At 46.2% G+C, this 27,183-nt stretch overlaps 1 protein-coding gene across 5 annotated transcripts in view; it reads left to right on the plus strand.

Moving 5' to 3' along the window:
- Window positions 1-27,183, plus strand: part of FNDC3B (fibronectin type III domain containing 3B) — a 362,994-nt gene that overhangs the window by 226,824 nt on the left and 108,987 nt on the right. For all 5 annotated transcript variants that reach the window (XM_059731146.1, XM_059731145.1, XM_059731149.1 and 2 more), the window contains 3 exons: window positions 10,095-10,153; window positions 21,029-21,186; window positions 22,902-22,961. In XM_059731146.1, the coding sequence (XP_059587129.1) occupies window positions 10,095-10,153; window positions 21,029-21,186; window positions 22,902-22,961 (277 nt within the window). The remainder of the gene's footprint in view (window positions 1-10,094; window positions 10,154-21,028; window positions 21,187-22,901; window positions 22,962-27,183) is intronic.

Genomic DNA, 27,183 nt, shown 5'->3' on the forward strand with positions numbered 1-27,183 from the left:
ACTGGCCATTAGGGGCCTGATGCCCTTAAACAAATAAATGAATTCCCAATTCCCCAAGCAATCATAGGTAACGTTTCTAAAGTTTGCTGACTATTGGAAGCAGAGCTTGACTGTTGGCCCCTCCTGCAGTCCATTGTATGATATCCCATCCAAAAGATCAGAGCAGCTGTTTTAATGTACTAGAATAGGTGTTCAGTGATAAGGATGGCTTCCACATTCCACATCCTGGGTTCAGAGCAGGGTTTTTCATGCGATCTCTGCCACCTAGGTAGAGCCACTGCTCTCTCTAAGCCCCAAGTTGTGGCAGAAAGGCTGTTGTATGGAGTTCCCTCGAGATCCATGCGGTTCTTTTATAAGTCAGAGGAAGCCACTGTTGAATGGTGTGAGTTTCTCCTCCTCCACAGGCTGTCTTTGAAACTCTCCCATTCGTTGCTGTCTTGGGAGAAGGGCATTCAGCTTGAAGTTAGGGCCAGCATTTTTGATGACATTCTAGTTCAGTCTGGGGCTCAGCTGAACCAGCTCCCTGCTTGGGGAAAGTTGCATGACTTCTCTAGTTTTAATACAGAGTACAGTAGTATAAATGACAAGACTGCAGATAATCCTATTTACAATTGAACAGGCAACAACAATTTGTTGAAGCTTGATCAGAATTCATCTGGTTCACAGAACAGGAGACCAAAAACCTGGAGAAATAATTTAAGAATTTCTCTACCCTGATTTTAAAAAAAATGGTGCTGTTTCGCTCAGGTTGTTACTGCCTCTTTAGTTGCACATTTCCTTCGCTTTTATGGTATATTGCCTGTTACGATTGTTATCATTACTAGTGCTGTTATTTTGCATTAGAGTTCAATGCATTATAATTCAGTGCTGCCTGTAAGGCTTAAAGGTGCATACTACAGCGATCTCTAAGTTCAAGTGAGGAACAGCTCTTCTGTCTAAGTTGTCTTTAGAGAGAGGAAATAATTTTGGCAGTATCATCTGTGGTATTAGCAGACTAGTAAGAGGACTAGCCTCAAGTAGCTGAGACCTGCAGAAACACAAGGATCACACATGACTACTGTAAAATTCATTAATGGAATATGTAAATGTCCTGAGCTAGGCATAGGCAGGCAAGTTTCTTGTTTAGATGTGATATCTTTTATTAGAAGAACTGAGTAGTTGGGGAAAAAAATCTTAGCAAGCTTTTGGGCACAGTCACCCTCCTTCAGGCCTAGGAAGGTCTCTGCTGTTCTGAGACTTCAAGGAATGAGAGAAGTCTTAGAGCAGCAGAGACTTCCTATGCCTGAAGACTGGTGATTGCACCCAAAAGCTTGCTAAGAACTTCTTTCCAACTACTCATTTGGTCTAAGATATCACATCTACGCAAAGAACCTTGCTTGATTTAGACCAGCACAGCTACAACCAAAAACCAAAGCAGGCATAACACTTGCATGCTTCTTGCATTAACCTTCTGGGTCTTGCATCATCCCTGCACAATCCTGGATTCAATTACTAAAGACATGAAAGAGTATTGCAATTCATTTTCCATCCTGCTTCTATACCTGTTTTAATCATCTTTAGAAGAACTTTGAATATTTAAAGTTCAGATATGAAGCTGCTTGTTTTTTGATGATTAAACAGAGATAAAAGCATGCTTTCATTTGGGTTTGTCATTTCTGAATTGGATTGGTGGTCCTGAAAATTACACAGGCAGTGGCTGTGCAACCTTCCCCACAAGACCCTGCTAGTTGCCCCCCACACCCTGGAACAGAGAAAACAACTATAAAGGAAAAAAGGGCAAATCAGCCTCCATTCTCATCTGGTACCAAATGGGTGTGTGAGGACCCTGGGGTAGGTGGTGGACAGTGTCTTTTAGAAAGCTGATGAAACCAAGTGAATTTACTTTATTGTTAAATGTCTGTCAGCAGTGGGGTAAGGGATTTGTTGAAATAAATTAGCTTTTTAATTTTCTCTTAGGACTCCTGCAGTGAGAAGATCATTTTGCCCTGTGAACTGTTCAAAATGCTGCAGTCACCAAAATTTGTGAAGGGGGAAGTGGGGGAGAGGGGTGTTGGGGGAAGGGATAGAGACAAGCTGTCTAAAAGCAAGCTGTCTAGGCCAGAGGGATTAAGGTCACTCATACGCAAGTTCACAGCTCATTTCCTTTGCACTCACATTGCAAACTTTCATTCATCTCTCCCTAGCTATACTGTCCTTTTTTTACTTCCCTGAATTCCCTGATGATATAGTCTCTGTGAGCTTCCAACTCTAAATTGACCTCTACTGAGATGGATAGTCATAGCTATGAGCTAGGGCTGTGCGAAGCTTCAGTAGCTGATTCAATTTGGAGGAGATTCAGCCCAATTTGGGGACCGAATCTCTGAATCGAATTGGGAGACCAAGTAAAAGCTCCATATCGATTTGAGGCATCTGAATCAATACGGAAAAGAGTTAACCAATTCAAAGAGTCAGCCATAGACTAAACAGGCAGCTGACACCTGCCTCCAGCTGGTAAGTCTGTTGGGGTCAGGGGAGGGAGAAGGGAAGGGATGTGTGGGAAGGAGGGATTGGGGCTGGGGATAGGACAAGCTGCCCAGCCGGGGTGGGGTAAGCATGTTACTTGGGGGAGAGGGCGCAGGATGCGGGTGTGGCAGTACTCGGAGCGGGGGCACTGCCCTGCTGCTGCTTGCCCAGCCAGGACACAGTGGGGGGGGGAGGCGGGATGTGGGTGCAGCTCACTCCAGGCAGAAGGGGGCAAGCAGCAGCAGGGCAGAACCCCTGCTCCCAGTGCTGCCACCCCCGCATCCTGCACCCTCCGCGCCAGCTGGCAAGTGGCGACAGGGCCGAGCCCCCACTGCTGCACCTGCATCCCCTACTCTCTGTGCCAGCTGGCAAGTGGCGACAGGGCAGAGCTGTTGCTCCCAGTGCTGATGTGGGTGTGGCAGTGCTGGGAACGGGTGCTATGTCCTTCTGCCCCCCAGAGCGAGCCACGCCTGCATTGTGCGCCCCCCCCCCACCCATGCCGGCTGGGCAAGCAGCAGCAGAGCAGAGTCAGGCACAGCCAGAGGAGCTGCAGGAGAAACCCCCGTGGTTGCACTGCCCAGCCACATCCCCTACCTGGCCCAGCCTCTCAGCACTTTAAAAAGAGAAAAGAAAAAGCAGCGCACTCACTGGCTTTGGCAGCGGTGATTGGGGCCTCTGGGTGCTCATGGCACAGCCCCCACCCCTGTGCAGTGCGCAGCAGCAGGGATTGCCCCCTGCACCCCTCTCCCCCCCGCCTTGCACCTGCATGGCAGCTGCCCCACAGCGTGGGTGCAGCGCAGCTCGGCATGTGTTGTCCCGGACCTGGGGCGGCTCCACCTGTCAGCTGGAGCTCCCAGTTTGATTCCCCAAGCTCTTTCTGGGGGGTGCACCCCTGGATCTGATCACGGGGATTCAGCAGGCTGCTGCTGCTGCAGCTGGGGAAATAGCACAGAGCCACCAGCATCCTCCGCTGGCAGTGGCAGCCTGCTGTCGTCCTGCATCATCCGGGCGGCCATGCCCCCCAGAAAGAGCTGGGGGAAAGATCGGAGAGCTGGGGAATCAAACCGGGAGTGGGAGGGAATGTTCAGGTACCTGAATATTTCCCCAGCCCCCAGTTCGATTCCCCAGGTCTTGGTTCGGTTCCCCAGGGAGCTGAGGTGACTCCACGTGTCAGCCAGAGCCCAGCAGCGCTCAGCCTGAGTGGCTCCAGCTCCCAGGCAGCCTGCAGCCCCCAGCTGAGCTGTGCTGCACCCTGTAACATGAGACAGCTGCTGTGTGGGTACCAGGTAGGGCGGCAATCCCCGCTGCCCCATGCTGTGCGGGAGGGAGAGGGGGCCTCTGCCATGAGCGCCCAGAGGCCCCAATTGCTGCTGCTGCATCCAGTAAGTGAGGGGGGTTTTTTTGTTTTGGGGGTTTTTTTATGTACCAGGACTAGGCTGGGGTCAGGCGGGGATGGGGCTGCTAGGGCAGCCATGGGGGATTCTCCCCCAGCTCCCCCTGCCTAGGGAGAGGCAGGCACCAGAGGAGTGCAGAACCTGCAGCCACCTGGCTGTGCCATCCTGTTTATGGCCAATCCGAATTGCTGAATCTTCCAAAGCCGATCTCCGAATCAAATCGCTCTCCATTGAATCCAAATTGAATACTTTCCTATTCGTGCAGGCCTACTGTGAGCACTTGTGCACACTCCAAGCCTGAGGTCCTGCAGTAGGGGACCTGTGTGTGCTATCTATTTAGTAACATTGCATCAGAAGATTTCCTTGGGACCAGAAATCTGTTAACTTTTTGTTTGGAAAGCTGATGCCTTTATTTTCATCTGTTGCTGGGGAAGCCATAGTTTCTTAAGTCTCATTATTCAATTCTACTTTTTGGGGGAGTTTGAACCTTTAGCCATGCACTGCAAGGGGTCAGAAAAAGCTTAGTTACTTTACAAAGCCATTATTTTTCACAGGAGAGGGAAGTGAAATTTCACTGGGCTTTAGGGTTTATTTTCATCGCTTATTTGGTGTGACGTAGAACCTTTGCTAGAAAGCAGAGAGCAAAGAGAAAATTCAGTCCACATGTTTGGGATTTAAGGTCAGGAATGATTCAGACTTAGCTTCTGGGGGCTGTAATTAAGGGTGACATAATAACCATACACTTTCAATTGCATAGTAGCAGTATTCTGTTACACACTGTAAATGTAGAAACCGTTTTGTACTGACATCCTTCAGAAGTGAGGCCGCATCACCCCCAGATCTGGATACAAATGTTGAGGTGCAAGTCTGTCTCTAGGGCTAGAAGGCCCGTTGAACCTCCAAAGTCCTTGAACTTTTATGAACTTATTACTTGGAACAACATGTGGATCTCTTCGTTTGAGCCCATAGGTTTCAATTTAGCATTACCTTATGCTTATATTATGTCAATTTGTACACCAGGGTGGGCAAAATATGGCCCGTGGGCTGGATCCAGCCTGCGAGGCCATTCTATCCAGCCTGCAGGTCCCCTAAAAACTTTAGAAAATTAATATTTATCTGCCCTTGGGCAGTAGGACCCAGGGGAATCCCGGCAGGCTCCTGCAACAGCAGAGCCCACCCAACCCCGCCCCCCATCCAGAAGCCCCAGCCAGGGCTTCTGGCCTGGGACCACATGACTGCCCCAGCCGGAAACTCAGGTAAGCGGGGGGGCAGGGAAGGAGCTCTGGGAAAAGTGGCCCGGGGAAAAGCTGAACGCAGGGAGGGGGGGAAGCAGCCCCTTGCCCGCCCCATGGCCAGCGCCCTGTACTGCAGCCACTTGCAGCCCATGTGGGTCTGCCTGTGCCTGCTCCAGACAGCCCTGCGTGGGCTGTGAGTGGCTGCAGCGTGGGGCACCAGCCATGGGGCGGGCAAGGGGCCGCTTTTCCCTGGGCTCCTTCCCTGTTCCTTCCTGGCGTGGAGGAAAGCGGCCCCTCAGCCGTCCTGTGGCCGGCGCTCCCTGCTGCAGCCGCTTGCAGCTCACGCGGGGCTGTCCAGAGCAGGCACAGGCAGCGCAAGGCAGGCTGTGAGCGGCTGTAGCGCAGGGCACCAGCCATGGGGCAGGGAGGGTCCGCTTCCCCTGCTCCCCTGCGTTCAGCACCACCTTGTAACCTGGCCCCGCATGGCTGGCTCCGGGCTCGCCTGTCGTGGCTGCACATGGTGACAGCAGCTGTGGCCCCCCCCTGCTTGCCGTACCGGGCAGTGTTTGCCATCACCACCTGCGGGCTTCCCAGTGCGCAAGCTCCAGGCAGGCAGCAGCAGCCAACACTGCCCAGTGTGGCAAGTGGGGGGGCTGCAGCTGCTGTCGCCATGCGCAGCCCTGACAGGTGAGCCTGGAGCTGGCGCAGGTCCCAGGCTGGCAGCAGGGCTGGGTTACAAGCTGGTGCTGAGTGCGGGGAAAAGTGGCCCCTTGCCCGCCCAGCGCCCTGTGCTGTAGCTGCTTGCAGCCCATGTGGGGCTGCCTGTGCCTGCTCCAGACAGCCCCGCGTGGGCTGCGAGTGCCTGCAGCAGGGAGTGCCAGCCATGGGGCAGGGGAGGGGCTGCTTTTCCTGCTGGCGAGGAAGGGGTTGGGGCTGTACCATGGGGCTGGGGGGCACTGGGAGTGAGCAGGTGTGGGAGCCAGCGGGAGCATGAGGCCTGCACCAGTGTCCCGGGGCCAGTGCCGGCGGGTCCCAGCCGGCAGGGGCTCTATGGAGCCGGGCCAGCTCCCCTCTCTCTCTGCTGGTGCAGCCCAGCCTGGCTCCACAGACCCCTGCCAGCCTGTGCCCTGCTCTGGGCCCCACCAGTGCTGTCCCTGGGACATTGGTCCCAAGATGGTGACCAGGGGGTGGGGCACCTGTCAAGGGGCGGGGCTACCCGTGCGGCCCTCGACAGCCTGCTAAAACTGGTTAAGCAGCCCTCTGCCTGAAATAATTGCCTGCCCCTGTTGTACACTTTACTGCACACTCTACCAGTTGTTAGCTATGGAAAAAATGGTCACATTACCCTCCTCCTATTGAGAATTAGTTTAAGTGATTTTTTTTTTTTCCCTAAGTGGCTGAGACAGAAAAGCACTTCAAAATGCAAGAGGCCACAGACCCACTACACACTGAGGTGCATTCTTTTAGCAAAAGATGGACGTTTATATTGGAGTGCTGCCTGTCAGTACTCGGCCAGTTTATTTTTTGGCATGCTAGCACGTGGAACTTTGAAAAATGGTAGAGGGCTGGGGCTTTTTAAGGCAGTTTGTAGACAAAAACAAAGACACATTCTTGGTTTACTAGAAGTAGGTCATGGTATTAGGGAGTTATCATTTTTTGAAAGTTTTAATCTGAACCTGCCAGTTTTCCTTTGAGTTTTCTTCACCTTGTGCCAGTTGCCTTCTTCTAGGATGAAAGGTTTCTGTTTATTTTGTTTGGAGTTGTTTGTCTATGGTATTATTACTCTGCTTTATCTGTTTGTTTCTTTCCTTTTCACAAAATGTTTGGAAAACAAACCTTATACTAAAATAATAAAAACTCCTAACTTTCCACTAAAGAAGTATCTAGACAAAAAAAAAAAGACTTTGCTATGGCCTGCATAGAATAGTTACTTTGTATCGCCTCCTTCCTCTGAGTTGTTCACTTACCTTAGGTTTTTCTTTTCTTTTGTTCAATTTTGACTTGAGTGATCAGGTGATAACTCTTGTGGCACTTTCACTGCTCAGAGGGACCCCTGCCAATTTTGAGGGTGGGTCTTTGCATCCTGCTTCTGTATAACAATTTGAGTGGTTCTGCTGGCTTGAATATGAATATAAAGAGTGTAGTACAGGACCCAAAATTGGAAGGGAAGCAGGTGATTGCATGACTTTTATCACAAGTAACGGAGAGAAGCGGATTGACAAAAGTCATTCCTTCTGTGCTCAAGAGACTTGAGCCTTGATAGTGACTTAAACGGTAGCCTGCATGTTTTATTTTAAAAGACAACAGTTGTATGTTTAGTTGGCTTTTGTCTACTTTGTGTCTGATCTTTGAGCTCACAGGTATCCAGCATTACTATGGGTACCTAAGCATGAGAGATTTTTCTTTTCTTCAGGGCTAGGGACAGAAGTTACACACAAACTGGTTTAAGTGATCAAAAACTGGTTTAAACCTGTAACAGAACAGATGTTCAGTGCACATAAACCGGTTTGAAAATGGCTGAAACCAGTTTGAGATAAACCTGGTTGAATGTAGTATCCGACTTAACTGATGTAGGTCAAACCAGTTTCTGCAATGTCTGTCCCAGACCCTTGCTGGTTTAAGTTAAATCAGGCACCCCCAGCATGTTCTCTGGGCTGGGCAGGGCTCTCTGCTCCACAGCAGAGCTGGCCCCTCCCCTCTGCTCCCTGGCTGCAGCTCCAGCAGAGACTGCAGGCATCCCTGCTCCCCTGACTCCCCACACCACTCCCTGCTAAGCAGGAATTCCCCGCTCCCCTCTGCCTCACTGAGAGGTGTCTGTGTATTAGCTAGAACACTACACGCTGGCTACAATCTGTGCTGAACCAACGGGTAGCTGATAATGTCCCTCAGTTTTTTTTCTTAATGGGGTGATAAACACCAAGTTAGGGGTGATCATAATATCCAGCCAAGGCCTGGCCATGCTCCGCTCAGCTCAGCACTATGGAAGGAAAGGAAGGGCTGCTCTAGCACCCCCCAGCTTCTAGCCAGAGCCACTGCAGGCATGTGCCTGCATGTCTGGGATGTCTGCAGTTAAACTGATTTAGCCTAGCCAGGTTAGACTAACCTGCAAAGATTGAATCAATTCAGGCTCAGACTTTTTGAATGTCTGTCCCTAGCCTTAGTGATCAGAAACTGGTTTAAACCTGCAACAGAACATAAGTTCAGTGCACTTAAACCTCTTTCAAAATGCCTGAAACTGGTTTAAGATGGACATGATTAGATGTAGTATCAGACTTAACTGATTTTGCTCAAACCAGTTTATGGCACTTCTGTCCCATATCCCCTCCTGGTTCAAGTTAACTCACAGTTCCCCAACATCGCATGCTGCTTTGGAGCACTGGGCTGTGCTATCTGTTCCAGCAAACAGGGTCTGCCCTGCCCCTCTGCTCCCTAGCAGGATATCTTTCCTCTGGGTGGTTGAGCAGGGGGTGGGGGAAAAAAAACCCCTCGCTCCTCTGGCTCAGCACCAAACCCCTAGCTGGGTGTTGCCAGTAGGAAGGCCGGTGCGTGGGACCCAGACCCCTAGCTGGGTACAGCCAGCTTGGGGAGGGCAGGGGGAGCTCGGGGGGTGGGGGTGGAGCCAAGGCTTCTCTCTCCTTCCAGCCAGCTGGGAGGCTGAGAAGAAGGGTGCAGCCTCTGGCTCAGTGTTGTAGGGCCTGAGCCAAGCCCCAGTGCAGGCGTCTCCTCCCCTGACTTCCCTGTCCCCTCTGCCAGGCTGGAGGCTGAGGAAGGGGCATGGCTTCTGGCTCTGAGATGTCAGAGCTAAACCCCCCTCCCCCTTCCACCCCTCTCCTCTCAGCCTGTCTGGAGGCTGAGAAGAGGGTGTGATTAGGGGACTCCAGTCCTGCTTCCAGCTCTGGGGGGGCAGAGCCAAGCCCCACTGTGAGCTTCCCCCCATTCAGCCTCAGGGCTGAAGAGTGGGCAGGGCTTTCAGCTCTGGGGGCAGAGTTAAGCCCCCTCTTCTGGGCTTCCCTCCCCGCCCCTCCCCTCAGCCAGTCCCAGGCGGAGGAGGGGTCATGGCTCCTGGCTCTGGGGGCAGAGCCAGGCTTAGGTGCAGATTTCCCTCTGCTGCTGCCTCAGCCGGCTGGGAGGCTGAGAAGGGGGGTGGCTAAGAGATTCCAGCCCTGCTCCCAGCTGGGGGCGGGGAGGCAGGAGGGGGCAGAGTAAAGCCCTGCCCCCTCCTGGCCTGTTCCCAGCTGGGAGGTTGGCACCAGGTGGGAGGGGTGGGGTCACCCACCCCTTTGCTCAGTGGTCAGGGGGGCTGAGGAGGGGGCATGGCTTCAGGAAGTCCAGCTCTCTGAAGTGGCCAGCAGGTTGGGAGTCATGCTGTAGTCCCCCCGGCTATTGGTGTGGGCCACTGCAGGGCCTTTTCCTGTTTGAAAAGTGAATGTCAGTTCACTTGCTTATTGGCTCAGTCTGTGCAGTTTTAAAAAGTCTGCAAAGGTTGAATCGATTTCAGCCTTAGGCTTTTTGACTGTCTATACTTAGTCCAGAAGTCTGGCACTATAGTAAAAGGGTGGGATACCCAATATCCACATTTTGGTGAATGAAGATATGTTTGGTTAATAAATAAGGAACAAGCTTAACATGTAAAGAGCTATAGAAGCTTGTGGGTTGTTGCTGCCTCTAACAAAACTGTTTTTGCTACATTTAAACTAAACATAGTTTAGAAAGTAGACTATACAGACCAGCCCCATACCTGAGTTAATTAAGACTTGGAAGTTCCCTTTCTCATTTATTTTACCATAAAATACTTTTTCTATTCATGGGCAAATTCCTGTGTGTAGTTTTTATTTAAATTTTTTTAGTAAATTGATGAGGAACAAGTGGTCTGTCTCTTTCCCAGATAAAACTTCGTGATGGAGGAATGTAGACTCTGGTGTACTTGTGTCATCTGGTAATGTATTTCTCCTTTGTTTTACAGAATATGACTCAGAAGCAAAAAGGGTTCAGGACATTCTTTCTGGAATGGAGAAACCACAGGTAGGTGATCCACATTTATGGAAAAAAATAACTTATATGACAAGTGCCTTTTTATCTAGTCTGGTGGTGGAGTAAGGGGAGTGTTTTGGAATCATATTATGCTAGTGTGTTGACAGGGTATTTTTATCAAAAAACATTGTTATTGGATGCAGTTGCACGTGCTTCCTTTAATGAGCATTAGCTTATTTTAATGTGCATTAACGCATCACCAAAAAAGTGTTCTTAATTAACGTGTATTAAAATAGGCTAATCTGCCTTTTTCTACGGAGGTACTAAATTTAATGTGTATTACCCAAGGTGCATTAATGAACATGTAGACGTGCCCACAGAGTCCTTACTGAGGCAAACCCACTACTGCATGCAATAGCCATTATTTTCAGGTGTCTTTGCAAGCTGTTGTAGAATCTAATTAGAAACTGTTTCCAGAGCATTTTGAAATTCTTGGACAAATGTATTAATTTTGGTTATTTCATTGCCTGTACTCTTGTTACAGCAATGAAAGTATTTAATGCTAAGCATGTAATATTTAGTTTCAGAATATTGTATTTATTATTTATATTTAATATATTTAATGCATTCCTTTAATATCGCTTCCTTCTTCGCGTCTAGAGCGTTAATTTGAAAAATGAATAGAATGATAGAAGCCACTACTGTGGCAAGAACAGATCTAATTTGGTTTTTAATAACACCTTACAAATGTGGGAAACATGCTTTGGTTGCAGTGAAGACTCAATCCTTTAGAACAGATGCACCAGTGTAGAGATGTGTTTCTGTGAAGTTACAGACTCAACACGCTTCAGGAGCTGCACTAATCAATGCCTTTGCAAGACTAGTCCATTAGTAATAAGAATATATGAGGAGCCCTAAGTCCTTGCTGCCTTGATGTTTTTAGTGATTTATACAGCATTTTTTCCCTATGAGCAACAGCTGTGTCCTGAACGTGATTGACTTGCTGTTCTTTGGCAGACTCTTTTCCATTGTACTATTGCAATTAATGAGCCCTTAGTGGGTATGGAAGAGCAGTGGATAGTTCTGCAGAAGAAAATTAGTCCACTGTTGTAATGGATGTGGAATTGCAGTATAATGTAGAAATAATGAGATATAATAACTTCATGAAGACCAAATACATTTATGAACTTTCTAGTGAAGCGATTACATATTGTAAGTTTTGTCTGTATGGTTGTTTCATTATAGCTTAAAAGGCAACTGAAGTAACTCTTTACTTTGAGGGTCCTTGCATCTCTCTTTGAGACTCCATTGTCCCTAAGGGAGATGTAAGCCTCATTTTGCCAGCTTGAGAGTCCAGACAACAAAAGTTAAAATAATTAAATAGTTAAAAGCCTCTTCTCAGAAGGGGTACGCTTTTTATCAGCTAGACAGCTTGACAAAGCAGTTTGGTGAAGTGACTCTAGGGAGATGGGCCTTTTCTGAGATACAGGAATTAAGGAAAGGCAGGCGTGCATATAAACTGGTGTATTGTCTGCAAGAACTGTTACCTCCTAAATGCTTAGTTCTAAATTAATAAAACTCTGCCTTAAGAAGGCTGTTTCATAACTGGGAACTTCATGGCCTGAGCCTAAATCAGATTGCTGCTGTAAATTAGTATCAGGGAGACGGTAGCACAAAGCAGGGGAAATGCATCTCTCTACCTAGAAACAGGTGACAGTTTGAGGCTTGAATCATAAGAGGAGGGTGTACTCTGAGAGACCAGAATGGGATCAGAGATGCAGTTAGCCTAGCAACTATGACAACTGCACCGTGTAAAGTAATGAAGCAGGAGGTTAGATGACAGGTGCGTCTACACGTCGCCCTACAGTGATGTAGCAACGCACTACGTTGCTGTATGCTGTGCTACAGCAACATAGCAATCACGTGGGCTGGACATGATAGCCAGCTACGTTGCCATAGTGGCACGTTCCTCCAGTATAGCGAAATCTAACTGCGTGCCACACATGTGGGACAGTAGCTGCCTGTGCTGTGCTGTGCTTTAGTACTTCTGAAAGGAAGTACTGAAGCACGGTGCCATAGCAACAGCACTGTACGGCGATGAGTAGACGCACCCACATTATAGCATTCCCAGGAAATGATTATTTGTTCAATTAGTACAAATAGACTGAATTGTTAGGCTCTTATCAAGTTGTACTACATTTCAAGTTCACGTTAGGCAAAATAAAAATGTAATTAATTATCTTTATTTAAATAAAATTTATCACGTGTTTTGAAGGATTGCCTCACCTGTCTGATAGTCCATCTCTGGTGAGACTGTTGCCAAGATTCCAAACCTCTGACTAACCTCAAATGCCACTGGTTTTAAAAGAAACTTTTCTGATATAAATCTTTCCTCTCTTCCCCCTGCAAATGCGAGTATGTTAGTGGAAGAGAGGGAATTGCACAATTACACTAACTTGGTCTCCAGGGTTGACAGTATTAGTATTTAGAAGACTACAAGGTAACAAACAATAAAGCTAGTTATACTTTTCAAAATGTTTAACTTAAGAATCCTAAGATTTCTGATCTGAATACTAAAAATATTCTATATTGAGAAGAGCCAGTGGAGGTCAATTTTAGAATTGTCTATGATCTCCTCTGGGCCCTGTATAATTGCATGCATGGTAACTAAGGTACTTACATTTACAGGCAAAAGGACGCAAAGAATATTAATACCAATTTAGAGTTCTCTGAAACAGTCCAAATATATTTGTATAGCTGTTTGGTAATGCACATAGAACACTCTGATTATATAGTGAGGCACAGCGGTGTACAAAAAAGGTATGCTTGCAAGGTACTTCACTGTAATTTTAACATACAAAAGTAATACAGCTGTCCCAGATTCCGGCAAATAATACCTTATGTTGTGAGCCCTCAACATTTAATGTGTGCGTGTCTGTTTGCATACACATAATTGTTAGAGAATGTGTTGTTTAATTTGCAGTACTTCATAGAAACAGTAGACCAGCAGAACACAAAGAAAAGAGGAAGAAAAATAAAAGTGTTAAAAGAAATATAGTATTCATAACAGCAATGAGGAAACAGTCAATTCGTTGAGAGCAGTTTTAAGGTTATGCCTATATTAAATTCTGCGATATAATAGCAGCATATTACTGAAATTAATCTAGCTAGTCTGGGAAAAAAAAGCAGTGAAGTCGTCAGGCTTCAGCATAGGTAAGTGGCCACAGTCCTGGATGTGTTTGTACAGTCCATGCTAAAATCCATATTTCAGTATTCACTGTATTGCTACCGAACCTAACTAGCGCATACATATGTGCTTGGTAGTCATGCCACCCTCTCAGTACTAGTGTACATACCTAAAATTACATTTTGAAGTATCTAATGTTGTTGTTTGTTTTAGGGAACTTCAGGTGGAAATGTTCATATCAGATTTTCTCTCTTATACAACAACAATTTAAGACACTGATGCTTCTGTGTCTTAAAACACACAAGGTTATTTGTCTAAATTCAAATCCTGGTGAGTTTTTAGTGGTCAAGGTTACAAACCAAATGCTTATTCTCAGAACCAGTCAACTTCATGAGAGAAGAGAGGCTGGAAGCCAGCCTTCAAAAAAACTGCTAGTGCCATGCTTCAGTTCCACTGCAATGAAACGGCAGGTGCTTCCTCAGCCTGTCGAAGGGTATTTATACCCAAAAACTTGCTTAGAAGAATTTTTCCAGCTATATGAGTTGGTCTAATAAAAGATAGCAGATTTTCCCAAAGAACCTTGTCTGCCTATGTCCTTAGACCAACATGGCTACAACCGATACCCCAGGGGCTATTGAAACATTCAGATGGGCATTGAAGCCTTTCTGCTACTGTTGATGACTGCTCTACTGAGGAGAGGAGTGTGAGTGAAGAAATGATCCACGTGTGTGTTGGGTCTGAGTTCAAATGAAGACTGGCTTTTATTCCAGTAATGATCCTGTTCTTGCTGGCTCAGGCAAAGCTGGTGTGGAAATGTTTGGGATTTTTGACTGATTTAGCAGTTATGGGGATTGAAAGAGAGAGCTTGACCTAGCAAAAGCCTTGAATTTGTTTGACCCACAAGTCTTTCAAACATTGCCCTTTGGGGCAGTGACTCTCAACCTTTTTTGCACCAGGACCCAATTGTAAATATCAGTGGCCAGTCCCGACCCAGTGCCCCTCACTCCCGACCCGCTGACCCCACACCCCCAGGCCCCAGCCCCCATATGTGGGGTGGAGGGGGGTGGGGGGTATGGGGTTCGAGGCAAGCAGCCCCTCACAGGCTGGAACTCTGCCAGTCTGCAAGGGAAAAGCCACAGCTTCCCACATTTTTCTTCTTTAAAGGAGCATCCATTTTTAAAGTTTGTTTGTGACCCTTTTCTATATCCTTGCGACCCACAGGTTTAGAAATGCTTCTCTAGGGAACACTTAAATGTTGCTTTCAGTGTCGTTCTCACACACAATAAAATCCCAAAGCACAAAAGACTGATGAACACCAACCCAAAATTTCGAAGATAATGAGTCTTGCACAGAAACATTGTTCATTACCTGAATGACTGGAGGGACTGATACTAATCAGATTTGCAACTTAATTATAATACAGAGGTTGGGATTCTTTCATAAGGGCTTTCATAAAATAATTATTTGTACCACCATCTTCTCAGAAGTGTGTATAAAATAGAAACTGACTGTGTAAGCTGAGAAATTTGCAGAAACTAATTAGCTGTGCTTTTTACTAGCTGTACAAAACTCCTTCTGAGAGAGACTCTGCTATTACTTCTCAATCTAAAAAAATATATATATATAAAAGTTGAGTACAATAGCTTGTAGGACAAAGTGGCTCAGCTTACCCAACTAGAAAGAATACTTCTGAGTGTGTGGACCTTTCTGTCTACATAAGGACAGCACGTTTCTGTCTACATAAGCACACAATGGGGACTCATCCGTCTAGATGAAAAGAAATGTTCCAGTTTTCAATAAAGGGTTTCACAAAAGTGTTTATACCTATGCGTATCACTGTGTTGGTAATTCCTATAATGAGTGCCTTGATCTCAATGGTAGATGCATTGAATACCTATAGTAGGTAGTGTACGTTGTAAGTTATGCTCCTTGATTTCTAAGGGAATTGACACTGTCAAGTAATATGTCTCTGTATTCGTGAAGATTGAAATGCATGTAGATGTTTTGAGACGTCGTGTATTTTGATAGATTGGAACTGGGACAGCATTTAAAAATAAATGTGATGTTGATCATTATTATTTCTGTAAGTTTTTGCAGTGAAATAGAATAGAAGCATTGTCTTCCTGACAATATGTTGCATATGCTAGGGTAGCCATATATGTTTTAGGGAAATCCGAGGGGGGAGGGGAGCTAGGGAGTGTGCGTGTGTGTACACACGCACACACGCACTTCCTCACCAGAGCCCAGGTTGGGGGGAATGCACAGACTCTGCCTTATTCATGACTCTGGTCTCATCCCAACACCTACAGCTACATCCTGGATATGTGCCCTCTGGGTAGGCAACCACAGCCAGCCCCAGTGTTTTACTGGGGATTAGAGTAGAATATGGCTGGGCCAAGCTAGGCTGTCTGCATAGGGGTTGCGATGTGGCTAGGCCAGCCCAGTGGTGCATGGCTAGGATGCCTCTGCAGGTGCTGGAGTGGGGACAGATCCATAAGACAGCGTGAGGCAGACAGAACCTGTGCAGTGCCCCCAGTCTGCAGCCCTGGCTCCAGTGACAAAGGCACCACGATCCCGTGTGTGTGCACAAGTGCATACAGCCCTACCCCCCCCCCCCCCCAACACTGCAGCTCCCAGGTTCCTGCCAATCCAGGAATTCTGCTTATATTTTCTCTAGCAGCCAGGATGTTGACAGCCTAAAAATCTCAGGACTCTGCCAGCCAATCTGGGACATAGAATCATAGAAAGTTACAGCTGAAAACAGACCTCAGGAGGTCTAGTCCAACCCCCTGCTCAGAGCAGGACCATTCCCAACTAGATTATTCCTGCCAAAGCTTTTTCTAGCCGGGTTTTGAAAACATCCAAGGATGGAGCTTCTAGCACCTCTCTGGGTAACCTTTTCCAGTGTTTTACTACCCTCCTAGTGAGAAAATTCTTCCTAATACCTAACCTAAACTTCCCTTGCTGCAACTTGAGACCATTGCTCCTTGTTCTGTCATCTGCCACCACTGAGAACAGTCCAGCTCCATCCTCTTTTGAACCCCCCTTCAAGTAGTTGAAAGCTCCTATTAAATCCCTCCCCCGTCTTCTCTTCTGTAAGACTAAATAAGCCCAGCTCCCTTGGTCTTTCCTCGTAAGTCATGTCCCTCATCCCCCTCCCCATTTTTGTTGCTCTCTGCTGGGCTCTCTCCAATTTGTCCACATCCTTTCTGTAGTAGGGTGCCCAAAACTAAACACAGGCCTCACCAGTGCTGGATAGAGAGGAAGAATCACTTCTTTTGACCTACTGGCAGCACACCTACCAACACAGCCCAGTATGTTGTTAGCTTTCTTGGCAACAAGGTCACATTGCTGCCTCATATTCATCTTACTGTCCACTGTAACCCCCAGGTCCTTTTCTGCAGAGTTACTGCCCAGTCAGTCAGCCCCTAGCCTGTACTGGTGCATGGGATTGTTCATCCTAAGTGCAGGACTTTATGCTTGTCCTTGTTGAACCTCATGAGATTCCTTTTGGCCTAGTCCTTCAGTTTGTCTAAGTCACTCTGAATCCTAACCCTGCCTTCCAATGTATCTACTATGTCCAAGTTTCCACTTCTTATAAGCTGCCTTTTGGTGATTTAGTTTACTGAAGAGTTCCCTGCTAAGCCAAACTGGTCTTCTGCCATACTTGCTAGTCTTCCTGCATATCAGGATGGTTTGTTCCTGCACTCTCAGTAAGACTTCTTTCAAGTACAGCCAGCAATCGTGAACTCCTCTCCCCCTTAGTCAAACTTCCCAGGGGATCCTGCCCATGAGTTCCCTGAGTGAGCCAAAGTCTTCATTTCTGAATTCCAGGGTCTTTACTCTGGCAGGATCATTGGTGCCCACATGGATGAGCAGTATGAGGTAGTAGTCAGAGGACCAATTGAGCCTTGGTAGTCTCTCCATGACATCTTGGATCTGGGCTCCAGGCAAGCAGCAGACCTCCTGAGACAACAGGTCAGGTCAAGAGATGGCTCCCTCTGTCCCCTGCAGAAGAGAGTCTCCAACCACCACCACCCATCACTGCTTCTTGGTGGCGGTCATCTCGATTCTTCCTGCTTTGGTGAGGCCTGTGCTGTGTTTCTCCACCAATGGAATGTGTGCTTCCCTCTGCTGCTAGGGCTGTATATCTGTTCTCCAGATGAACGATTGTAGGTGGAGGTGAAGATCTTGGCTTGCTGCCATAGGTCACAAGCCTCCAGCTTCCACCCTTTTAGATGTCCATGTCCTTTCTCTTCTGTAGTGCTGCGTTTGGCATTTTTTCCTCCACAGTCCCAGAAGTCTTCTCCAGCATCCAATTGATGAACACCTCATGGCAGAGGATGCCATATGGTCACCACAAGCACCCTAAGAATTTTTTCCAGCCTGGTTTTAGATGACTGAAGTAGACTTCAGTCATCAAAACCAGGCTAGAAAAAGTACTTCTGGGACATTCCTTTTCTGGACAGGCAGTGGGACAAAGTATTGACTTGTCATTGAGTTCTACAGGAACAGAATTGGATCCACCATCCTTGAATTAGCTGCCATGCCAACTGAAAGAATTCACAAGAGCAGATTGTAATATAAACAGTTGCTTTGTGAGCCTGTTTCTATGCGCAATAATACCAAGGGTCAGCAATCCTGGATCTTCAGTACAAGGTGAAAATTGTCTGACTTAAGATAACAACTCCTCTAGTTGGTAGCTGTAGTAAATTCTCTTCTGTGGAACTGACCTGCACAGAGCTGCCCTGTTTTTAGCATAATACACATAAGGGCTTTCCAGAAGAAAGTAAGATTTACTGTTTCTTTTATTTTAAGAAACAGGAAAAGACATGGCTTTGCACATGTCACTGAAGTTTATGAAAGGACCAGGCTTTTTACCATATGCAAAGCATATATACGTGTGTCCTAGCTAGTAGTCATAAAGGAAAACATTTCAGTAGAACATTGGCAGGATATTTTGTACATGAGGTTCCAAGTCCCTGCCTGAATTTATGAAAAACAATTATGCAAGCATATGTCCATAATAACGGAAGAAATCTCATGTTGATGGGTTAATCTGGTATATAGTAGTAACGTATGTCCATATTTTTCCTCCCTGTTTGGTTTGTTTTTCTATGGTTTTCTTGGCCTATTAAATGCATAATTTATATCAAAGATACATTTTTAAGTATAACATCTTTATATAATTTCATTTTGTTAGTGCATTTATGATATTTTAATTGCTTTGTCTGATTTGACATATAAATAAAAGTTCGGCTAATCTTAACATGAGCTTTAATAAGCCCAGGTATTTAAAACAAACAGTTACAACATAGCCCCCCCAAAATGCTAATAAAACAGTAAATCCTAGGAAAATTGGTATAAGACAAACTTCAAGAACTTAAAAAAAAAAAAAAAAAGGAAAGAAAAAAATTATATCAAGCGTGTCTTGTTTTACCACTTTTTTCATGTGGTATGGAACAGATTTTCATCTTGGCAAGACTGTGTTTACAGCTATAAATTAAAATGTTGAAAATGGTGGGGGGGGTGTGCAAGTGAAGATGAGAGAGACTTTGTGTTTTCACCTCCTTAACAGTACTAAAAAGCTCCGATTTAGGTCTCATAAGGAATTTGTGGTATTGATATAAAAAAAAAAATAGGGAACTTTTCAGGTGGAAATGAGGCATTTTTCAAATGAGACATTAAATATTGTGTGTTAAGTATAGTCAGACTTATTTCTTGTATAAAGTCTGATATTCTGATCACATTCTTACTGAAATTTAATCTTTTTCAAACAATTTTGGTTCTTAAGTTAAATTCCAAACACAGTTGCACAAATTAATCTTGCAACTACTGTTGCCATTGGGTGAAGTTTCAAATTCCCGAGTAACTGTATAGAAAACTTATAACTGAGGTCACATAAAGACATTCAGTTTTTCCTTGAGTTCTGGGAGAAACCACTGTGTATAGGTGTTCAGGATTTTCTCCCAGAGCAAAAATGGCCACTCTAGGAGGAAAATAACCTGGAAATAACCCAAGTTTCTCCTGGGAGAGCAAAGGTCTAGACATGTTCTACTCTGAGAGAAGCTATAGCTCAGTCCTCCAGCATCCGAAGGTGCTTTGCTCATGTAAACTGCCCCCCACTTCCCAGAAGTCTGGGTCAGTCAATCAGGGCTGCCCTGTGCACTGCTGCCATCTGTCTTTGGGCAGACTAAGGGAGTCCAGAGAGCATGCTGAGATGTGCACACAGGGGCACCCTGGCTGTGCAGCATCAGCATTGCAACCTCTATGTTCTTCAGGGGCTTAACGTTTAAATGTCTCTTCCAGAGGTCTCTGGGTAAGTCTACCAGGGAGACAAACCTGGGAGAATTTTCCCAGATCATTTGAGCGTAAGTTTCTTAACCATTTGTCTTTTCACACCTGGAAAAAGCAGTGATTTTTTTGCTATGCAAGAATTTTAGAGAATTCTGCTAAAATGATAACACTAGTTTAAAGCTGAAGTGTAGGAGTAATTAATAAGAAACCCATAACTTTGTTTTGTAGGATGTAATTTCAGATCCTCCTCTAGGCTGTTGTGTTTTTCACCTCTACATCTGATATTGCAGTTTTAGGGGAATGGCTGCTTTTTTAAGTTTAAGGTCAAGAGGTTATGAGGCAGAGCTCTAAGGGCCAGAAAGCGATCATCAGGAATTTTTTCAGAAGAGATGTACAGAAGTACAGTACTTTTCTTTCCAAGATAGCCACTACAAGTAGAGATTCTTAGAAGCATTCAAATGTTTTTTTTTCTTGGCGTGCTGTCAGAAGTGTGTTCTGTCAAAAGGGGCATAAGGAGGACCTTATGTAGAGAAGCTGAGTCATTGTTAGCACAATACTCCAAGTGCTTTCCAAACTTCATCTTCAATAAAGAGTCTACTAAGGCTAAGAACAAACAGTCAGAAACCTGAGGCAGAAGTAAAGAGTCCACTAAGGCTAAGAACAAACAGTCAAAAACCTGAGGATGCCTGAGGCATCCTGTTCAGTCTTCTCAGATTAGTCTAAACCCTGAAGACTAAACCAATAAGCAAGTGAACAGACATTCACTTCTGATTCCAGAAATGCAGCCACATGCCTGCACTGGCCAGGGAGCAGGCAGTGGGGTGCTAGAGCATGCCTCCATGCTGGCCTGGAGCAGACAGAGTGGGCCCAGGCTAGCCTGCCCACACTGTCGGGGGAGAGGGGGATGGGGAGTTTTTTGCAGGGCAGGTACAAAGCATCCTGGGATGCTGTCGGGGTCTGTGGGTTGACTTGAATCTGGAAGAGACAGAAGTTCAATAAACTGAGGTTAACCTAAATCAGTTAGGTCTGATACTACATCCATCCAGATTTATCTTAAACCAGTTTCAGCCATGTTGAAAGTGACTTATGTGCACTGAACTTCTGTTGTGTTATGGATTTGAACTGGATTCTGATCACTTATATTGGTTTCTGTGTAATTTCTGTCTCTAGCCTAATTGAGCTGCATCCATTGGCCACTAGAGAACAGAAAGATCCTTGTATAGAAGGCTTATATGGCCACTTCGTGAGTTATTCCATGCTGTCTGCATCTATCATAAACTATCTGGATCTTTGTTCCTGTTTCTTAGCCAGCTTCTTGTTCAGGATAGAGATTTAGCTTTCATGATTAACTCTTGGTATTTAAAAGTAATTTTCTTTGTAAAGAGCAAATATATTTGGTATACTAATGAGAGAATTCCCAGTAATTGTTATTTCTTTTATAGGTTACAAATATTCAAGCAAGAACTGTTTTACTTACATGGTCCCCTCCTACTGGCCTTTTAAATGCAGATAGACACAATAATGGCTTGCCTTACACCTGTACTTATGAAGTTGCCTTATCAGATAAAGGGAGGGATGGAAAATACAAGATAATTTACAGGTAACAATCTTCCTTTTCACATGTATTTCTCTTTGTGTCTTGATTTTTAAAAAGTTGTCCCGTCTTGCAGTAGATGAAATCTTCATAGGTTCTGCAATTTACCAGTAGGTTCAGTCATCCTTATGGAGCAAGTGACCAGAAGCGCATGGCCAAACTTGTCTGTTATAGTCCCTACCACTTGTGGCCCCATAAACTGTAAAGATTAGGGGTGCACTAATATTTTTTTTTTGGCTGATTTATTAACTAGCCATATCAGCTGATACCAATCCGTTAGCCAATATGCACCCCAGTAGCTTGGAGACCAGCATCCCACTGGTAGGTCTGTGGGGGGGAGGGGCATGGGGGAGGGAAGGGGTGTGAGGGGTAGGGAGGAGTGTGGGGCATGGGTGATGAAGGCTCCCACAGTGAGGGAGGGAATGGAGCAGGGGCAGGCACTGCCCAGCTGTGGTAGGGCAAGGCGTGGGACAGCCACAGGCAGCTCATCTGGGGGGCACAGGAGAGTGGGAAAGGGGCGGCTCCCACCACTGCACGCACACCCAGGAGAGGCATGAGGGCCATGTGGCCCCTGAATCTGCATGGGGCAAGAGTGAGTTGTCCTCTGCGGGCTTGGGGCCAGATCCTGTGTTGTGGCCTCTTCGTGGAGGAGGGACTGAGCTCCTCTTCGTGAGGAGGGCGGATGGATAACAGCAGCACTGGGAGGGGGGCTACAGGGTAGACCAAAGCAACCCTAAAATTCCCTGTACCCTCCCATAGTCCCCCCACCTTCCTGGGCTGCTGCCATCTGGCCCAAGCATAGCACCAGCCCAGCCCCCCATTCCAGGAAGAGGCCAATACAGCCTCTGGCCCCAAGCCTGCAGTGGGCAGCCTACACACAGATGCGGTGGGGCACATACCCCCATGCCTGCTCTGGGAGTGTGCACAGTGGTGGGAGCCTCTCGTACCCCCTGGACGAGTCACCCACGGCTCCATCCTTCAACCCATCCCACCCCAGCTGGGCGGCGCCTATCCTTGCCCCAGCTCCATTCCCTCCTTCACCATGTGGGCCTCCATCACCCCTCCCTATGTCCCTCCCCTCCCCCCCCAACAGGCTTACACACCAGACGCTCCTCTCCAAGCTACAGGGCTGCATTCCTGGCTGTGTGCATGTTGTGGCTGCACACAGCATTTATCAGTGATATTATCAGCTATGCTGACCAAAAAAGCCAATTGCTAATAATGTAAATTTTCCTTTTATCAGTGCCGATCCAATGTAAACCAATATATCAGTGCATCTCTAGTCAACATGGCCCTGAATGTATTGGTTAACGTACAAGATTTTTTTAAAATTAATGTTTCAGCATCTGAGGCTGGAATCAGTTGGAGTTTTGCCGCTGTGCTTATGCTCTTAGGATGACGATGTTCTTAGTAGCAAGACCCTGTTATGGTCCTAAGATTGGGCATATATTGGCAAGAGAAGCTGAAATGAGGGCCCAAGTGAAATATCAGTGCAAGATGCAACAGTCCAAACAGCGTTAGAATCTTTTGATATAATATTCGTCACCCCAGCTTGATTATTAAACATTTTTAAGTACTGTAGATAATTTCCAATAATGAGAGTAAAATAACAAAGCTAGTGTGGAAGTGACTAAGGTTCAGTTCCCAATCACCATAAATTCAGTAGCTTGTACTAAGTATAGTTCTGCTTTTCATGATTTATTGATGATTTCTTTCTGCAGTGGAGAAGAATTAGAATATAACCTGAAGGACCTTAGGCCAGCAACAGATTACCATGTCAGGTGAGTTAGTATAATTCTGAATACCTCTTAAAAATATTCTGTTTAACATATATATTAAAAGAAAATATGGGAGTCTCTTGTCTAACTCCACATTTTAGCTCAAGTCCTTAAATAATCGTTAGTATTATTTTAGTTTCCTAGGGTACTTTTACATGCGCTCCAGGGGCAGGAGGGGTGGTGCTTTAATTAGAGTGGCTCTAAGAACCGCTCTAATTAAAGCGCCATAGCTTTTTGAGTATCAGTGCCCTCACACTTCAAAATGGCAGTGGGGGTACTTGAACTAAAGCTCATCCCATTTTGAAGTGCTGGGATGCTGATGCACAAGATATGAGAGGCTGCTGGAGAGTGGTAATTACCATGCTTTGGCAGACTCATTTAATAGTCTGCTCCAATGCATTGTAATTACAGCATGTCGGAGCAGCCTCTGAGCTCATGTACAGACACCCCTAGGCAAAAGATTTTAAGAAAGATTTTTCAAGATATGTATTTTATATCATCATTACTGAAGAAGAGGACAAGGATAAATAACTATATCAACTGAACAGAATTTATGTAAGAACCATGGGGGGGCTTGTGTGCAGAAGCAGGAGACTTCAAGTTTAAAGAAAATTATTTGAATGTGTTCAGACTAGCATGATGGTTTTTTTGTGTAGAGAATAAACCAATCTGCTCCCTTGTTTTATTTTAAGCAGAACAAGTTACCTTATAAATGAAATATCTTATTCTCAGTCTATCAGCCTATATTTCTTTCACATTTACTGCTTGCTAAAATATGTGTGTCCCCTGCCAGTATCCATGTAATTTAGTTTGTTCTAAGGCTATGACCATACCTAGATCTTAGGTTACTAGTGAGAATTACATTTTTTAAGTATGTTCTAATAGTAGATATTTGGCTATAAAAAAACCTAACTATGATAAATCCGCAGGGATCTGGGTTTTCTGTTTTCCATGGGGAAATGGAAAAAAACCCATGCATTTCCCCTTTTCCGTGAGGAACAACTGGATTTTTCATTTTAACAGAAAAACATGCAGGTTTTGCACTTTTGTAAAGAGCTCCCTGCAGGCTGGCAGGGTTGCAGCCTATAAGGGGCTGGGAGGAGAGGGAGGAGGGCAGTCAGGGTGCCATGTGCATGTTGCACATGGCTGCCAGGCAGCCTGGAGAGCAGCTCCTGCAGGTAAGATTGGCAGGGGGTGAGTGGGGATTGAGGCCCCCATAGGGATGGAGGGAGGGAGTTGGGCAGGGCTGGGGCTGCTGCGCAGCCAGGTGGGGCTTGGGGCTTGGGGCCTGGAGCTGGAATGCATGGCCGCAGGGCCCTGCAGGGAGCAGGTCGGGGCTGCGGGCAGTTCATCTTGGGGGCAGTGGGGTGGGGCTGGCTCCTCGCTGCTGCGTTCACTCTCAGGGAGGGCAGGGGAGACCTGTGCCCCCCAGATCTGTGCACAGGGTAGGTATGGGGGCAGGCTGCCCTCTGTGGGCTTGGTCTCCCTGTCCTGCTGCCCTCCCCCAGGAGGGGGAGCAAGCAGCCCAGCAAGCAAGGCCCTGTGTGGCAGGGCCCGGCAGGGAAGCTACTTGCCACTGCAGGCTCCACACTGCCCTGGCGACATGTCCCCTACCTGCCTGGCAGCAGGGGGGGGCAGTGGCATGGGGTTGTGCCCCTCACTACTGCGGGTCAAACGGGGCATGTCACCAGGGCAGCACGGAGCTCACAGCAGCAGCGAGCTTCCCCACCCAGCCCTGCTGCGCCAGGTCCTGCCCTCTAGGCTGTGGAGGCCCCAAGGTGGGGCAGCAGGATGGGGTGCCTGAGCCCACAGTGAGCAGCCTGCCCCCACCCCGTGCACAGATCTGGGGAACACAGGTCCACCCTACGCACCTCAGGAGTGTGCGCAGGAATGGGGAGTCAGGCGCCCCCCCCCACCCCAATGAGCCTGCTGCAAGCAGCCTGCACCTGCCTCCCCCATGGGCAGCACAGCTGGAGCAGAGCCGGGGCAGGGCTCCATGCTCCACTACACTGCAGCAGCTGCCACCTCCTGCAGGGGGCAGCCGGGGCTTGGGCACTGCTTCAGGGGGCTATGATACCCAGGTCCCCGGCCCCATAACCCAGGCATCTGGGTTGTCAGGGCTGGGGTGGGGGGGCAGGGGACTGTGGGTTGGGGACAAGTGGCACCAATGGGGAGGAGGGGAAGGGAGTGAGGGGCACCAGCAGGGCCAGGGGATTGTGGGAGGCTGGGGGGAGTGAGGGGCACCAGCAGGGCCAGGAGATTGTGTGGGGTGGGGGAAGTGTGGGGCATCAGCATGGTTGGAGGGGCTTTTGGGTGTGGGGGGGAGTGAGGGGCCTGGACCTGCATTCTGTGAGCTAAGGGAGCAGGGGGAGCTCTGATTTTTTCTATGATAAAAAACCCAAAATCAAATACCAAACTTTATAAGTATTTAGAATTTATTTTATTACAGCAGTTGAGTCATTGGTAGGCTTCTGCATTGTTTTAAAAATGTAAATATATCAAGAAAACATTGTGTTCAGTTGATACATACTTAAATAATGTTGTTTCATTTTAATTGTGGATTTTGAGGTCTTTATCAGAGATTGTGGGAGGAAAGTTAAATCAGAGAATTTACAATTTTACAATTTTATCAGAGAAAACCAGAATCCCTGTAAATCAGTAACAGAGTGAAGGGATGAAGAATTAGGAGCACTGAGATGCTGAGAGGAAAAATTGCACCTGAAATATTACAGTTTGTGTGGAAACACAGTTATAAGAAAAAATATGACTCTTTAGGTCCACATTCTTTTGAATCTGTTTACTCATATTGCTAAATTAGCTTTTTTGTGGGGCCGGTGTTGTATGTGATGCATACAAGGAATGGTGAAAGGATGCAGACTTCACATACTACCGCGTAATGGGTGACCCACTGTACAAACAGCTCTATATATTCTATAAAGCTGACTTGGTATTGTAAAAGACTTTACAGAGCAGTATGTGTATATACATTGCTTTAAAACTGTTGAATTAACACCAGAGTTCAGGTGCATCATATTTAATCTGGATTTTAGAACTGTATGGGTTTTTTTTTTCTTTTTGCGCAATTTATAACAATTAATATGTGCTTCTGTTTCACACACTATTTTAACACCATTTTTATTATCAGTGTTTTCATTAACATTGCAAAAGCATAGGCCTTCAATATACATCCTGTCTGTTTAAGCTCAGTATCCTTATAAAAATATCCTTTCAGTCTTTATGGATGTTATTTCCTTCTGTTTTCTACATAATGGCAAAGTTTGGCATGTTTTTACCCCTATCAAGTCTGCTATTTCATGCAGTTTCCTAACCCTAATAAGCAAAGAATTGCTTCTGAATTAAAAAAAATCAAGCGCTTATTTTTTGCAAGTGATATAGCTTTCCTTAAAAAAAAAAAAAAAAAAAAGCCAGGGTCTAGGAATACCTCAAAATTATTTTTAAAATTGTGAAGTTCAAGAGGTTAAATAACTAATAATACTGTCTCAGTCCCTGGAACATGTTGTTCAGGGTCCAAACAGCAATCCCAGTAATACAGACTCTCTGATAGTAGCAAGAAGAAAGTCGTCAGCTACTGCAGAGCTCCCTGCTGCTGGCAGGTGAGCATTATTCGTAAAGCAAACTTCAAATTGCAAACCAGTGGTAGTGTTACAAGCAATATTGAGCTCTAAATGCCCTTGTGGTTATTTGCCCCAGTGCCCTGACTAAGTTCCAAGTCATTTCCATTCTGGATGTAGAAATTTCCCTATATTTTTCCTGCCCATTTGCCAAATTATAAATCACTGGTGAACAATTAGAAAAACTCTGTTTAAGAAAAAATCAATGGCTGCCAGAAAGAAAAGTAAGCCCTGACAATGGCAACACAGAAGATAATAGGGGAATCAAGTGGCATTTAAAAAAAATCAAATAACATGTATTTTCTTCTGCCTGTTTTCCCTGGTAAGATGGGGGACATGTATTAAAGTATCTGGAAGTAAATATGTAAAGTAAATAAATTTGCATACCCAGACCATCCTAAGGCTGTTTAGTCCTAGCAGGATTTCTAAGGCTTTCATGTTCTCACTCAGACACAGTGCTTATGAACAGTTGTTGGTTTTTTTTCTGGTAGATTAGGCCCAGTGATGGCTCAGTGTCTTGCCAGCATAGTTTCACTAAAAAACTACATCTTTGCCTTTCTCTCATCTTACAAAAGGAGACATTGCAGCCACAG

Source organism: Alligator mississippiensis, chromosome 7 (assembly GCF_030867095.1).
Source record: "Alligator mississippiensis isolate rAllMis1 chromosome 7, rAllMis1, whole genome shotgun sequence".
Lineage (NCBI taxonomy): Eukaryota > Metazoa > Chordata > Crocodylia > Alligatoridae > Alligator > Alligator mississippiensis.